The sequence below is a fragment of the Rhinoderma darwinii genome, chromosome 5, assembly GCF_050947455.1.
Source record: "Rhinoderma darwinii isolate aRhiDar2 chromosome 5, aRhiDar2.hap1, whole genome shotgun sequence".
Lineage (NCBI taxonomy): Eukaryota > Metazoa > Chordata > Amphibia > Anura > Rhinodermatidae > Rhinoderma > Rhinoderma darwinii.
Window position 1 is genome coordinate 289,261,519 of NC_134691.1, and position 17,376 is coordinate 289,278,894.

The 17,376-nt window shown below is 42.4% G+C and overlaps 1 protein-coding gene and 1 long non-coding RNA gene across 2 annotated transcripts in view; one reads left to right on the top strand and one right to left on the bottom strand.

The window, feature by feature from the left end:
* Positions 1 to 17,376, top strand: part of SKAP2 (src kinase associated phosphoprotein 2) — a 226,835-nt gene that overhangs the window by 33,544 nt on the left and 175,915 nt on the right. The window contains exon 3 of the mRNA XM_075827261.1: positions 11,761 to 11,786. Within this exon, the coding sequence (XP_075683376.1) occupies positions 11,761 to 11,786 (26 nt within the window). The remainder of the gene's footprint in view (positions 1 to 11,760; positions 11,787 to 17,376) is intronic.
* LOC142651954 (uncharacterized) lies at positions 7,470 to 12,212 on the bottom strand. Its single transcript, XR_012847743.1, has 2 exons — positions 12,143 to 12,212; positions 7,470 to 7,696 (listed from the first exon to the last, which is right to left on the bottom strand). It is a non-coding gene; the product is annotated as an uncharacterized LOC142651954 (long non-coding RNA).

Sequence of the window (17,376 nt, forward strand, 5' to 3'; positions counted from 1 at the left end):
GGTAGACAACTGTTTTCTTCTATAATGTTTGCATACACAGATTGCCTTTTAAAAATCACAGGCCTTCCAAAAAAAATATACAAACCTGACAGTAGTTCATTCATATACCAAGGTTCTGTATTTGTAGGATTTAGGGCTCATCCACATGACAGAGACATTTTGTTGATGTACGTAGGTCCAAAACTCTATGCTGATTATTTTTTAAAACTGTTTTTAAATGATAAAATTCGGGATGCCTGCATCCACCACTAGAGGGAGCTTATTGCAATCTATTTATACATTGAACTCAATAGCAAACCGTATGCAGTAAGCTCCATGCTTCCCCTAGTGTTGCCAACAGGATGCCAGAATGTTATTTTTTTTAGCCCTATAACAATACAGGGAATTTGAAGCTTTGTAATAGAAAAAAAGGACCTGTAATCACTTTAACAATATATTAAGTAATTAATCAGCACGGAAATTTGTACTTAAAAATGACATGTTGTTAAAAGGTGGAAACCCGCTCTTTTTATTTCGTATGGGGTAACGTTTCAGGCAGAATATCTTAAATTGTTCAAGTCTTAGTAAATTGTAAAATTGTCTGGATACAATTTATACATTTTACGTTCGCTTACAAATTTGGATGTCCTATAGTGAATAGTGGCTAGGTGATCCACCTTGAAAAATATACATTGGTTACAATGTAACCTCATTGTCACTATAATTATACTTACAGAATAGGAGCGGAAACAATTGTAAAATAAAAGATTTTGCTCTTTAAAATCACTTAGGGTAATTTTGTTGGTACAGCTTTTATTGTTAGCATTGGATATATTAATGCATCACTATAAAAAGCCAGCTGTCAGTAATGTTTTATTATTTGGTCAATAAAAATGTTTGCAGTGGTTGGCAGTTCTGAATGGCAGTACAGTATCTATAGATCTACTGCCCAGGGATCCTGATAATATAATAGAATATAATAATGGTCACAATTTGAGGTAACACATTCGTGTATTGTACATTGTTGCTTTTCTATTATGTTTTAGCAATTGAAGTGGTTGTCCCAAGAGCTACATTTATTACCTATCCTCAGGATAGGTGATAAATATTTGACTCCTGGGGCCCCACCGCTGGGACTCCCCCCCTTCACTGGAATAAGGATTCCTGAAACCACCGTTTCTCCTTATTGCACCCCCCCCCCCATGGAGTGGAGTGAGAAGGAGTCTGAATGGAGTGGTGGTCAAGTAAGCACAGTGCCACTCCATTGAATGCCTACAGGTCTACAGGGCCGACAGTACTTGTCTGTCACCGCCAGTCCCATTTACTGCGCATGCTCGGCTGCCACTCTAATCATCAAGGTTCTCCTCACTGCAGTCAGAACGTGAGGAGTTATGGAGGGGTTTGGGACCCCACGTTGTAGTGTAAATTAGTGTTCTAATCCTGTTGTTAGGGATTATCCCAGGATCACATGTTTTCATTTCTCCAATATTATTTTTTCCTTCCTGCCTACCAAGAGCCATACCTTTTTTATTGTTCCACCGACTCATGCTGTATTAGGTTTTGTATTTTGCAGGACGAGTTGTATTTTATTAGTGACACCATTTAATATACCTTATAATGTATTAAGAAATTTAAAAAACTATTAATTATAAGGTGGAATTTAAAATGAACCACAATTCCGCCATAGTCTTCCGGATTTCGTTTTTACGGCGTTCACTGTGCAGTAAAAATGACTTCATTCTTTGGGTCTGCGCGATTACGGAAATACAAAATTCATATAGTCTTTTTATGTTTTACTACTAAAAGACTTGTAAACAACTTTTTTTAATCAAAATGTGGCTTGTGTGGCCATATTCTGAGACCCATAACTTAAGCATTTTTTAGTTGATAGAGCAGTGTGAGGACTTGTTTGAGGGGCGAGCTGTAGTTGTAATCCGTACCATTTTGGAATATATATGAATTTTTATATATTTATTTTTTTTTTTTGAGGAAGCAAGGTGACCAAAGAACATAGAAAAAATTGTTTGGACTTTTACCGACGGGGCGATACTAATTTTGTTTATTTTTTTATTCTTTAATTTTTAAAAATTGTATTAAACATTTTAACGTATTTTTGTACTCTCCCTAGGGGACTTTACCATTGGATAGATCACTAGCTGAACTTGACCAGCTGGATCGTTAATTCAATACACTACAATTCTTATGTATTGCTGTGTATTGCCTTTTTCTGTGCTCTACTATTAAGCCTTGCCTCTGTCAGGGCTTAATAATCAGATATAGAATGTAGACCTGGAGGCCTTCAGTAGGTCTTGGCGGCCAAAACAACTGTATCGGCACTCTGCAATCTAACAGCTCATATGCTGCGGCAACCAAAGGGTTTACAAGGCCGGGATTGGCACTATCTTCGATCCTGGCCATTGCAGGAGGGAGTCAGCTGTATAAAGTAGCAGTCACCTGTCGCGTATGGTGTAGGCTCAGGTAATGAATCTGTGCAATACTGTTAGAGAGGACATCTGATGTACATGTAGGGCGGATTTCGCAAAAGGGTTACGTTTTTATTTTAAATCTAGTTTTATGTAAATAATTGCATATTAAAACGTTCTACAACTTTCTAATATATTTGTGTTTCTATTTCTCCCCATTATTACAATCTCTATCGCTGTTTGTAAATGAAACATTCTTGTTTATATCCAGAGAGTGAAAACCTGTTTCCTCCTAGACCAGCGAGTTTGCTACAGTTGTGTCAAGTCAAGGCAATCCTCTATGAGCTAAATACATCAGCAACATCATGTCCACAGAAGATTGCCTAGACTGAATCCAGTTGTATCCACCTCCCAGGTGAGTGCTTGACTAGGTCTATGCTTGATTTCAGCCTCTTGGTGTGAACAAAAAAACTTTTCGTTCACTGAAAGCAAGCAAAAATCTTAAAAATTGGGAACAATAGAAGCACAAAGTATTGTAGAAAGCTACAGAATGTTTTATTCTAAACATATTAAGATTGATTTTCGTGAAACTGGAAAACCCCTTTAAACTAAACCTGTCACTAAGTTTGGAGCCACTAAACCACCAACATTTGATTATGCAGTTGAGGTTTAGTGTTCCAAACCTGCCCATGTCGATGCCAGCCATTCAGGCAATAGTTAGTAAAATAACTTACAAGTTACTGAGATCAGTCCGGGAGCTGCATTTGGGGCACATGGGCATAGCGCACATAAAGCCGAAGACCCTAGACTGCACCAGCGGAGTGAAGTGAGGTGCACTATGCCCAGCTTCATGTGCGCAATGCGCATGTGCCCGATGCCGCTGGACTCCTCTCAGTAACTTGTAAGTGGACAAACAAAAACCCAGCTACAGGGGCATAGCTATAGGGGTCGCAGCGGTCGCAATTGCCCCCCGCACCACATCGATAAAAAGGTACTATAGTAGCTGGGGCCGCAGCCCCCTGTTACTATAGAAACTGACAGTACTTACCCGCCTGGTTTCGTAGCGCAGCGAAGGTCATGATGTCACAACTCTATGCGCCACACACAAATCCCGACCCTAGATAGTGTCAGGACCTCCGCTGCGACTGAAGAGGAGGGTAAGATTAATATCCCTGTCTGCTGAAGCTGATAGGTCGAGGTCCGACTCCTGGGACCCCGCCAATCAGCTGTTTTGAAGGGGCCGCAGCGCTCGTACGAGGAAGTAAGGGAAATTAAGGGGAAGCAGCTCTCGTAGGAGCGCTGTGGCCCCTTCAAAACATCTGATTGGCGGGGATCCTGGGAGTTGGACCCCAACCCATCAGCTATTGATGGCCTATCATGAGGATAGGCCATCAATGTTTAGGGACTGGACAACCCCTTTAAGCCTACGATGTAGCAGGCTTAGAGGGCCCATGAGACAGGATCACAGATTGTGTGATGCTGTCTGCTGGGCCCTGTATCTAGGCCAATAACATGGTAGGCTTAGATACAGGGCCCATGTGTGATCATGTCTGATGGGCCCTGTATATAAGCCTACCAGATGGTAGGCTTATATACAGGGCCCCAGCAGACAGTAATCTTATACGTATAATGTCACTATACTACATACTACACCTACTACTGTATAAGATTACTGTCTGCTGGGGCCCTGTATCTAAGCATCTTACATAACCACATGGTAAGCTTAGATACAGGGCCCATATGTGATACTGTCTGTTAGACCCTGTATCTAAGCCTACCACATGGTAGGCTTAGATACAAGGCTCCAGCAGACAGTAATCTTATAGAGTATAAGATTACTGTCTGCTGGACCATGTATCTAATCCTAACATGTGGTAGGCTTAAATACAGTGTCCAACAGACAGTATCACACATGGGCCCTGTATCTAAGCCTAGCACATGTGTTACTAATCGTTTTTTTGTGTTTGTGTTTTTTTACAGGTTCGGTCGTTGGACTACGTCGGATTCCAGGACTACTTAGATTATGTTTTTTTATTATCAATAAAATGGTTAATGAGGGTTGTATGGGGGTTTTTTATTTGAACAAAATATTTTTTCTATGTCTATTTGTTTTTTTTAAACTTTGTTACTACCATCTTAGTAATGGCCGCCGGCTGATTGACAGTATCCATTACTAAGGCAGGCTTTAGTGCAGAGACTAACACTAACCCCCATTATTACCCTGGTACCCACAGCCACCAGGAGTTCCGGGAGGAGCCGGGTACGATCCAGTACTTGACCATCTGTAGTGATGGTCAGATACTGGGCTGGTATTATCAGGCTGCGAAAGCCCAGAAACAGCACCCCTCCCCCCTCCCTCGGTAATGCTAGCCTGCTGCTGCTTTATTGTGTCTGGCTGGTTATGAAAAACCCACATCGTTTTAAAAAAAATTATAATAATAATTGGAAAGAACGATGTGGGGTCCCACCCAATTTTCATAACCAGCCAGATAAAACACAGCAGCAGGCATCATTACCAGGGTGGGACGGGCCACAGTTTTTGGCCTTCCCCAGCCTAATACTACCAGCCTGCGGCCACCCCAGTGCCCGACCATCACTACAGATGGTTGGGCACTGGTTCGTACCCGTCTCTTCCCAGTACCCCTGATGACGATGGGTACGGGGTTAATAATGGAGGTTAGTATTTGCCTCTGCATCGGCATAACATTAAGCCCCGCCTTAGTAATGGACGCTGTCAATCAGCCAGCAGCTATTACTAAGGTGGTAATAATAAAGTTTAAAAAAATACAAAGACATAGAAAAAATATTTTATTGAAATAAAAAAACCCACACAAACCTCATTAACCATTTTATTGAGAATAAAAAAACAAATGCCATTGAAGTAGTCCTCGAATCCGAAGTAGTCCAACGACCGAACCTGTAAAATAACACAAACACACAAAAATAATTAGTAACACATAAAGAAGCAAAACAATTATTAGGCTGGATTCACACGAGCATGTTCGGTCCGTAAAGGACGGAACGTATTTCGGCCGCAAGTCCCGGACCAAACACACTGCAGGGAGCCGGGCTCCTAGAATCATAGTTATGTACCATGCTAGGACACCTAGCGTCGTACATAACTATCATGCTAGGAGCCCGGCTTCCTGCAGTGTGTTAGGTCCGGACTTGCGGCTGAAATACGTTCCGTCCTTTACGGACCGAACATGCTCGTGTGAATCCAGTCTTATTCTTACCTTTCCTGGGTCCAGCGCTGGAGCCGCAATGTCAGCGAGCTGGGCCCTATATCTAATCCTATCATGTGTGAGACTGTCCGCTGAGCCACTGTAGCTAATCCTATCCATAGTTTATAGGTTCGTAGTGCTATAGATATGCTGTCTCCTATACACACATATACACACACACACACACACACACACACACAGACACACATATACACACACACATATACACACACATATACACACACATATACACACACACACACACACACACATATACACACACACATTTTCTTGAGGGGGGGACATATGTATTGGGGCTATTTCCCCTGACATTTTAAGACCTTAGTGACGCCCCTGGCTGCTAGTGCTGCATTGTTGGATCACTTAGGAGACCCAGCGATGCAGCTGAAAGCTGCAGGGTATCGGCCATTAGAAGTTTGCGGGGCGGGGGGAGGGCCCAATAAGAACTTTTGCATGGTGGCCCATCAGCCTTTAGCTACGTCCCTGCCCAGCTGCATTACAACATGCCTCCTAAGTCCAGGCAGACGAATCCACACGACTATAGAAATCTATTGAGTCCCACTTTACATGAGACTCAATGCGTCTGTGACATACACTCAAAGAAATTGTATTTTAATGCAGCATTGGTGCGACATACAACTGTCACACTTCAATACATGTGAATTGAGACCACGACAGTTGATGTATTTTCCCATTTGAGCCTCTTGTAGGAAAACGTTGTTATGTATTGATACAATTCAAATTGTATGACCTTCTCCTCTGTGGCTAGAATCTTCTTTGGCTTCATTCACACTTGCCATTTTGCTTTTTCTGTTGCTGTGAAAAACAGCTGCAGCCAGATATTATTTGTAAGCCAAATACATTTTCTAAAATGTTATTACCACTAGTGGCTGGAAACAATGGGATTTCTTGGGCTTGCCAAATTTCTTTTAAACAGCATCCAGGTGGGGAATTGGGGTAGGGGTCAGGAAGCAGTCGAGCTCGCTGAGGTACGCTATTTCCATAACTCCCATAGAAGAGAATGGCGGTTACAGAATGAGCACATCACAGCGAGCTACTATGTTTTCGTAAATCGGGAGTACCGGCCACCTTGCAACTAAGTTTACGCCTTGATGCAGCGCCCAGCGTCCACCTCACCAGGCGGGGACAGAGTCAGAGGAGCCCAGATCTCGAGACAGATGCCGGTCTCAAAGCTGGGACCCACATTTATCAGAGATTTGTGGCATATCCTATGGATATGTCATAAATGTCTGAGATAGTAATACCCCTTTAAGCCATTCCGCTTGCATTACCACGATTTCCAAGAAACATCCTGAAACTAAAATAATTTGCCTAGTTCTGGCCTAAAGTTGTGGCAAACGACGCCTGCCCTATCAGAATTGGAGTTTCCCTGTATGGAAATTAGACACGTGCCCCCGGAGTGACGCATAAAATCAAGTGAGCACGTTTTCTGTGGAATCCAAATTAAAATGGTAAAATTTAGTGATCTGAGAGACTTCGAACAAGGCATGCTAATCGGTGCTAGACTTGCCGGGGCCGGTGTATCAAAAACTGCCAACCTTGTGGGTAATTTCATGCAACGGTGTCAAGACAGTGGATCCTGTGGACATTAACAATTCAACCACGAAAGGGTCAGAGAAGAATGTCAAGAATCGTTCTGACAAATAGGCGGTGCACAGACAAATTGCAGCCCAATACAACGCTTGTTCTCCTACAATAATGTCCGATTGCAATACTCGTCATTCCTTAGCACAGATGGGCTATAACAGCAGATGACCAGATCGAGTGCCACTACTGTCTAAGGGAAACAGAAGGACAAGACTTCAGTGGACAAAAGAATGCAAACATTTAAAACTTGGCAGTGGAAAAACATTGCCTGGTCAAATAAATCCAGATTTCTGTGGCACCATGCTGATGGGAGGGTCAGAATTTGGCTCAAGCATCACGTATCGATGAACTCTTCCTGTCAGGCGTGAGCAGTTCAGGTTGATGGAGGTGGGGTAATGGTGTGGGGAATGTTTTCTTGGCACACCACGGGTCCTCTGATACCTGTAAATGGACATTTCAACAATACGGCTTACCTAAGCATTGTGCCTCATCATCCTTTCATGGCAGCAATTTACCCTACAGCAGAAGGACACTTTACCGGCAACTGCATGAGGCTATTCTGTCTGTATGGACCAATATTCCTGCAGAACGATTTCAACACCTAGTGAAATCTATGCTCCACTAAACGGGTGTCTCTAATAAAGTGGGTGTTCAGTGTACACATTCTTCATACTTGCGTTCAAACAAAAACAGAGCTGGGCAGGCGTTGGTACAGAAATGATGCCACCCAAAATAGTGCCAAATTTAGACCCAAATAAACATACAACAATAAAAATATCAATTATGCATGGTAGTGCTGTAACTTGGGCAGAACAGGCTAATCTATCTATCTATCTATCTATCTATCTATCTATCTATCTATCTATCTATCTATCTATCTATCTATCTATCTATCTCATATCTGTCTCATAAATGGACACAAACGACAAGAGCTTTTCCTGGAGTGGAATCCCCGGTAACAGAGTCGGCAACGCTGTGGACGGGGATTCCGCTTCAGGAGTTTCCCCTGATGTCACTGTCCATATATGGACAGAGACATCAAGCGGAGCGCTCCAGGAGCGGAATCCCCGGCCGCACGGGGATACCGCTCCTTCAGGGAGCTACAGTGGCTCTATCTACAGGAAGGGGGGGGCTATCTACAAGGGGGCTGTGTGGCACTACTTACATGGGGGCTGTGTGACACTAGCTACAAGGGGGCTGTGGGCTGTGTGGCACTACCTAAAAGGGGGCTGTGGGCTGTGTGGCACTACCAACAAGGGGGCTGTGTGACACTACCAACAAGTGGGCTGTGTGGCACTACCAACAAGGGGGCTGTGTGGCACTACCAACAAGGGGGCTGTGTGGCACTACCTACAAGGGGGCTGTGTGGCACTACCTACAAGGGGGCTGTGTGGCACTACCTACCAGGATGCTGTGTGGCACTCCCTACCAGGGGGCTGTGTGGCACTATCTACAAGGGGGCTGTGTGGCGCTATCTACAAGGGGGCTTGTGTGGTGCTATCTACAAGGGGGCTGTGTGGTGCTATCTACAAGGGGGCTGTGTGGCGCTATCTAGAAGGGGGCTGTGTGTGTGGTGCTGTCTACAAGGGGGCTGTGTGTGGCGCTGTCTACAAGGGGGCTGTGTGTGGCGCTATTTACAAGGGGTCTGTGTGGCACTCTCTACAGGGGGCTGTGTGGCACTCCCTACAATGGGCAGTGTAGCACTACCTACAATTGGCAGTGTGGCGCTACCTACAAGGGTCAGTGTGGCGCTACCTACAAGGGGCAGTGTGGCGCTACCTATAAGGGGCAGTGTGGTGCTACCTACAAGGGGCTGTGAGTGGCGGGCTGATGGTCATTTTACTGTGAGTGGGGGGGGGCTGATGGTCATTTTACTGTGAGTGGCAGGCTGATGGTCATTTTACTGTGAGTGGGGGGGCTGATGTTCATTTTACTGTGAGTGGTGGGCTTATGTTAATTTTAATGTGAGTGGCGGGCTGATTGTCATTTTACTGTAAGTGGCGGGCTTATGGTCATTTTACTGTGAGTGGTGGGCTTATGTTAATTTTAATGTGAGTGGCGGGCTGATTGTCATTTTACTGTAAGTGGCGGGCTTATGGTCATTTTACTGTAAGTGGCGGGCTGATGGTCATTTTACTGTGAGTGGGGGGGGCTGATGGTCATTTTACTGTGAGTGACGGGTTGATGGTCATTTTACTGTGAGTGGAGGGCTGATGATTATTTTACTGTGAGTAGGGGGCCGATGGTCATTTTACAGTGAGTGGGGAGGCCGATGGTCATTTTACTGTGTGGGGGGCTGATGGTTATTTAACTGTGAGTGGGGGGGCCGATGGTCATTTTACTGTGAGTGGGGGGTTGATGGTCATATTACTGTGAGTGGGGGGCGGGGCTGATGGTCATATTACTGTGAGTGGGGGGCTGATGGTCATATTATTGTGAGTGGGGAGCTGATGGTCATTTTAATGTGAGTGGGGGGCTGATGGTCATTTTTCTGTGAGTGGGAGGCTGATGGTCATTTTACTGTGAGTGGGGGGCTGATGGTCATTTTACTGTGAGTGGGAGGCTGATGGTCATTTTACTGTGAGTCTGGGGCTGATGGTCATTTTACTGTGAGTGGGGGGCCGATGGTCATTTTACTGTGAGTGGCGGGCTGATGGTCATTTTAATGTGAGTGGCGGGCGGATGGTCATTTTACTGTGAGTGGCGGACTGATGGTCATTTTACTGTAAGTGGGGTGCTGATGGTCATTTTAATGTGAGTGGAGGGGCCGATGGTAATTTTACTGTGAGTGGGGAGGCCGATGGTCATTTTACTGTGAGTGGGGGGGCTGATGGTCATTTTAATGTGAGTGGAGGGGCCGATGGTAATTTTACTGTGAGTGGGGAGGCCGATGGTCATTTTACTGTGAGTGGGGGGCCGATGGTCATTTTAATGTGAGTGGGGGGCGGATGGTCATTTTACTGTGAGTGGGGGGCTGATGGTCATATTACTGTGAGTTGGGGGGGGGCTGATGGTCATATTACTGTGAGTGGGGGGCTGATGGTCATTTTAATGTGAGTGGGGGGCTGATGGTCATTTTTCTGTAAGTGGGGGGCTGATGGTCATTTTTCTGTGAGTGGCGGGCTGATGGTCATTTTACTGTGAGTGGGAGGCTGATGGTCATTTTACTGTGAGTGGGGGGCTGATGGTCATTTTACTGTGAGTGGAAGGCTGATGGTCATTTTACTGTGAGTAGGGGGCTGATGGTCATTTTACTGTGAGTGGCGGGCTGATGGTCATTTTACTGTGAGTGGGGGGGGGGGGCTGATGGGGGTTTCCACCTCTGACCTCCAATTTTGCCATACAAAAAAACACTGTGAGAACATACCCTACGAGTGTAGTGCTTGTTTTTAGCCGTTTTCTGTCTTTCTCGAAATAATTTTTGGTAGGGGTGCCCTGAGGATTTTATTTTTCCAGTGCTGCCTCGAGTCCGAAAAGGTTGGGAAACTCTGTACTAGGCTACAGGATCACGCCGGCCTATGCAAGTATCCCGTTGTGGAGCAGCTCAGTTCGTCGTGGGAACGGGGCCTAGGCGAGTACAATTTTTGTATTTGTTTGGGGTCACTGTCTACAAGTGATCTACAACGAGGAGGTGGGGGATAATGGCACTGTCTACAGGGAGGCTGTATGGCAAAATCTACAGGGGGCACTATACTGTGTGGGGGCCACTAAGCAGACATTATACTGTGAAGGGGTACTACAGGGGGCATAGTATTGTGGGCACAATTAGAGGTCAAAATACTGTGTCCTTGAAGGGGTTTTAATTTATTATATTATTAAATATTATTATTATACTGTATGGGGGCACTAAAGGGGCATTATACTTTTTTATGGGGCATTTTTTTTAAATAATGGGGTGGGGCGCTGAAAGATCGTTTTGCATGGGGCGCCATCTATCCTAAAGCCGGCCCTCTATCTATCTATCTATCTATCTATCTATCTATCTATCTATCTATCTATCTCTCTGTCTATCTCTCTGTCTGTTTGTCTATTATAATTTACAAAGATGACTTGAACATAAACTGGGTATTCCCATTTTACTAAATATGTGCTGTCATTTTCCAAAATCATAATGTGTTCTAGCACTGGCTCTTATTGTACCAATTCACTTTTACACATTTCAGGCCATTGATAATTGCAAATTTAAAGGCAATAAAAACGGTATAAGCAGAAATTTGGTAATTATATTTAGATAATATGTTTACTAGAGATCAACCATTTTACATACTTTGGAATGACTGTATAGCTGTAAAATGCTATTGACTCCTGAATAATGGCACAAATGTCACAGTTAACATCAGTCGAGATGACACCTCTAGGGCAAAAGTTCTGCGTTTTATTGCTTAGCTACTATAATTCTAGCCAGGCCTGTTAACTCAGATTACATAATGAATGTCTTTTTCTAATTAACAGAAGTAAGGTCTGATATTATGATTATCCTAACATATATTTTGTTTCTTTTTTAGCTACCCACAGGAATTCAGTGATAAAGGTAATGCTTTGTGACCCCACTGTCCCCTTACATTGTGTATTGCAGCTACAGGCAAATGGGAATCTAGGCTCTAGACTAAAACATACAGAAATGAGGATCATAGCACACCCTGCTGGCAAAGAATTGCGCTGCAACCAAATAAATATATATATATATATATATATATATATATATATATATATATATTTTTTTTATTATTATTATTATTTTTTTGTGACCATTAACCATTAACGCACAGGTTCAGTTCTTCTCAAAGTTGTATTATAAGCCTATTTTTATATGTTTGATATAATTAAGTACAAAAGGTCAGATACATACAATGAATATAAGATATTGATTATAGATATGTAAATTACCGTATTATAAACTCCTGAGTATATACTGCATCTCTGCGTTTTCCCTGCACCTTCTAGACATAAACTGGCTAAAGGGGGACAGAAAAGTCAGCAGATATGATCACTAAACATGGTAACAACATCAATATACATGATAACAAAATGTTAGTTTCCAAACACAAAAAATCTGTCGGAAATTAGTGCTTAAAACTTTTTATTATTTACTGTCTATGGGATGGCTATCATGCTATTTCTCAATGGTTTCTTAGAATTTCTTATGTCTGGGCAAATATTTAATTATACTGATTTTACAAGAGATCATACATAGAATATCTGAGACAGTAGGTTTCTTAAAAACAATATTCAGATTATAAGAACATCTTAACCTGATCTTTACGTCTGTGTTCAGTTATACAAATGTCTCGTCTTTCAACTATGCGTCAGCAATATTTAGAAATATGCAGCCTAAAAAGGGTTTTCTTGGTTTAATACATGTTTGGCAGTGCGTTTAAAATATAAAATACAACATCTATATTTACTTACCTTACTCATTTCTTACCATTATATCAGTGTCTGGGCCTCCTGATGTTCTTCTGTTTACACTAGTGCATTATGACATCTGTAGTGATGTCACGTCAAGCAGCAGTCGTGTCACAATGAACAATAAATCACAACATATCAGTGTAAACAGGAGACCTGGACAGTGCAGGGGTATGTAAGGCACTGGTGAGATATGTATATGGAAAAGTGTATTAGTCTTTAGTCCCATTGCTACCAATGTATTACACCTGGAAAACTCATTTAGCAATTACCACACTACCTAAGAAATTATTTTCTGATAAAGAATAATATCACAGAATAGAAGTTTTTATTTGGTCAATTAACAAAATACAAAGTGAATGAACATAACAGAAATCTAAATCAAATCAATATTTGGTGTGACCACCCTTTGCCTTCAAAACAGCATCAAATCTTCTAGCTACACTTGTCATGGATTTTGTAGGATTATAGTCAGGTGTATGATTAACCAATTATACCAAGCAGGTGATAATGATCATCATTTTCATATATAAGTTGAAACACAGTCATAGTACCATAACGGTAACAGAAACAGCTGTGTAGGAGTCTTAACCCCTTAATGACCAGCCTATTTTGGACCTTAATGACCAAGCTATTTTTTACGTTTTTCAATCGTCGCATTCCAAGAGCTATAACGTTTTTATTTTTTCGTCTACATAGCTGTGTAAGGTCTTGTTTTTTTGCGGGACAAGTTGTATTTTTTAATAGCACCATTTTTAGGTACATATTATTTATTGATTAACTTTTATTAACTTTTTTTTGGGGGGGAATAGAAAAAAAGCATAAATTGCGCCACCCTTTTTTGCGTCCTAAATCTACGCCGTTTACCGTGTGGTATAAATAACACAATAACTTTATTCAGCGGGTTGTTACGATTGCAACGATACCAAATTTGTATAGTTTTTGTATGTTTTACTACTTTTACACAGTAAAAACGCTTTTTTTTCAAAATTATTTGTTTTTGTGTCTCCATATTTGAAGAGCTGTAACGTTTTTATTTTTTCGCCGATGCGGTTGTATGAGGGCTTTTTTTTTGCGGGACGACTTGTAGTTTTTATTGGTACCATTTTGGAGTAGATGCGACTTTTTGATCACTTTTTATCACATTTTTTTAAAGTCAGTATTCACAGAAAACAGCAATTTTTCCATAGTTTTTTATTAATTTTTTTACGGCGTTCACCGTGCGGGTTAAATAATGTAATAGATTTATAGTCGGGGTCGTTACGGACGTGGCGATACCTAATATGTGTAACTTTTTGTGTAACTTATTTTGTTTTTTTTAATAGTAAAGCAGTTTGTAAGCGGAAAAGCTGGGTTTTTCATTTTTTTTCAATTTTTTTTTAAAATTAACTTTATTAAACTTTTTTTTCACTTTTTTACTAGTCCCATTAGGGGACTATAATATGCGATTCTGCGATCGCATTTATAATACACTGCAATACTTTTGTATTGCAGTGTATTACTGCCTGTCCGTTTAAAACGGACAGGCATCTGCGGCATGATCTAGCAGGCATTCACGCCAGGCAGACCTGGGGGCCTTTATTAGACCCCCGGCTGCCATTAGAGACACAGAAACTCGGCGATCGTATCGCCGGGTGTCGGTGGGGGAGAGAGGGATCTCCCTCTCTCCAAAACCACTCAGATGCGGTGCTCGCTATTGAGCACCGCATCTGAGGGGTTAAACGTGTGAGATCGATACTAATATCGATCTCACACGGCAGAGCAGGGACGCTCCCAGCCCTCAGCTGCCTCTGGCAGCCGAGAGCAGGGAGATTTGACAGCTCCCTGCTCTGTAAACTTATTCCGATGCCGCAACGTAAAAAGTCTATGGCATCGGAATAAGGCCCGTTAGTGACCGACAAAGAAACACGATGGGCCGGTCACTAACGGGTTAAAACTTGGTGAGGAATGGTCAAACTTGCTATAAGGATGTGGTTGTGGAAGACAGTTTCATGTCACAGGTCCACCATGGCAATACTGAGCACAGCAACAAGACACAAGGTAGTTATACTAAGTCAGCAGGGTCTCTCCCAGGCAAAGATTTCAAAGCAGACTGGGGTTTCAAGCTCTTTTGAAGAAGCACAAAGAAACGTGAACTGTTGAGGACTGTAGACGAAGTGATCATCAAAGGAAACTTAGTGCAGTAGATAAAAGTCACGTCATGCTTAATTCCCTTCAAAATTGGAAGATTTCTAGCACTGTCATCAGCTAAGAACTGGCAAAAACCAGTGGGACCCAGGTACACCCATCTACTGTTCGGAGAAGTCTGGCCAGATGTGGTCTTCATGGAAGAATTGTGGCCAAGTAGCCATACCTTTGACATGGAAACAAGGACAAGCGACTCAACTATGCACGAAAACATAGGAACTGAGGTGCACAAAAATGTCAGCAGGTGCCTTGGACTGATGAGTCCAAATATAATAAACTATTTGGCTGTAACAGAAGGCAGTTTGTTCACCGAAGGGCTGGAGTGTCTGCAGGCAACAGTGAAGCATTTTGGAGGTTCCTTGCAAGTTTGTGGCTGAATTTCAGCAAATGGAGTTCGGGATTTGGTCAGGATTCATGGTGTCCTCAATGCTGAGAAATACAGGCAGATACTTATCCATCATGCAATACCATCAGGGAGGCGTCTGGTTGGCTCCAAATTTATTCTGCAGCAGGACAACGACCCCAAACATACAACCAATGTCATTAAGAACTATCTTCAGTGTAAAGAAGAACAAGGAGCCCTGGAAGTGATGATATGACCCCCACAGAGCCCTGATCTCAACATTATCGTGTCTGTCTGGAATTACATGAAGAGACAGAAGGATCTGAGGAAGCCGACATCCACAGAAGATCTGTGGCTAGTTCTCCAAGATGTTTGGAACAATTTCCCTGCCGAGTTCCTTCAAAAACTGGGTGCGAGTGTACCTAGGAGAATTTATGCTGTCTTGAAGGCAAAGGGTGGTCACACCAAATATTGATTTGATTTAGATTTCTCTTCTGTTCATTCTCTTTGCATTTTATTAATTGATTAAAAAAAAAACTATTAACGCTTCCATTTTTTAAAGCATTTTTACTTTGCAGCATTTTTCGACAACTGCCTAAAACTTTTGCACAGTATTGCATATATATTATATAATAAATAAATAATAAAAAATTATAAATTATTACCTATCCACCGATTATGATAATGGGGGTCCCGAACACCCAGATCCTCCTCACTGCTTTACTGCAGTGAGGAGGACATTGAATGGAGCGGAGGTTGAGTATGCGCAGTACCTCTACATTCAATGTCTATGGTAATGAAAAAAGCCCTCATACCGCTAAATTGACGAAAAAATAAAAAAGTTATGGCTCTCAGAATATGGTGACATAAAACAAAACTTTTTTTTAAAAGTGTGTTTTTTTCTTGTAAAAGTAATAAAACATAAAAAAATTATATAAATTTGGTATCGCCGTAATCATATTGACACACAGTTTGCCAGTACATCATATGGTACAATAAATGTTACAAAAATCTACAAGCCCTTATATGACTATATCCACGGAGAAATAAAAAAGCTATGGCTGTAATGAAGGGGGTAGGGAAACGGACAAGTGAGCCCTAATCTACCCGCCACTCTGGCCCTGCCTACTTGCAACGACCCGCCCTAGGCGATGGGGTACAACTGGGCGGCTGTCCCTAAGCTCAGTAAGTGCACGAGACAAACAGACAAGGGTACACAAAGCTAAGGGAAATGGGGCAGTTGCACACGGCAACACCGTGAGCAACAAGAGTGGTGAACGAGCCGAGTACAAACCAGGAGTGAACGAAGTACCAAACGCAGAGCAGGAGAGTAGTCAGTAAGCCAGGGTCAGTATGGAGCAGGATCAAATAGTTAGAAGCTGTAGCTGGGCCAGGAAACCACACGAGAAGAATCACAAGCAAAGGAGGAACAGGAAAGGCAGGTATAAATAGACAGAGGGCGGGAGCTAGCTCCGTCTGGCCAGGCTGCGATAGGCTCTCCCGCTCCTGAGCCTGCCATCCTGAGAGGTGGAAGACGGAGTCAGTCCCAGAGACACAGACTCAGGTGCCGACTGATTACCCATGGGCGTATACACAGAAGTTGTGCCTGGCAGATCCTTTACAATGGCTTTTGGAAAGTGGGAAAGAAATATTTGAAATTAAAAAACAAAAATTGCTGCAGAGGAAAGGGGTTAAGATATATATATGTCTGACTGTATGAGTCTGTGCCCACTAACCCCCACCAATCGCTAAACATCTATTGCTACATGGAAACCACCCACAAGTAGGCTAGCTGCACTGAGTGATCTTAATATGGCTGTATTTGTATTTCTCAGTCAAGCTTATTGCTATACTCAGAGCAGCCAGGCCCTTTATCACATTAATATCTGATGTTCATTAACACATACACATCCCCATAGCGTCAATAACATATGAATAACTAATATCTACATGGGGTATTCATGTGTTATTCATTACAGTTGCAGGGTAATTAAGTTCTTGATGAGCCAATCAAACCCACAGTCCAATTACAACAGGACAACATTAAACATTCAAAGAAATAAAGAGAGACACATTAAATAGCAGATCAGTCAACGTCAGCTTGCTGATGGTTTCCATGCAGCAAAATATATATATATTTTTTTGCAAAGTTGCTTCATTTTAAATGTTTTGGAGCAGTAAAATA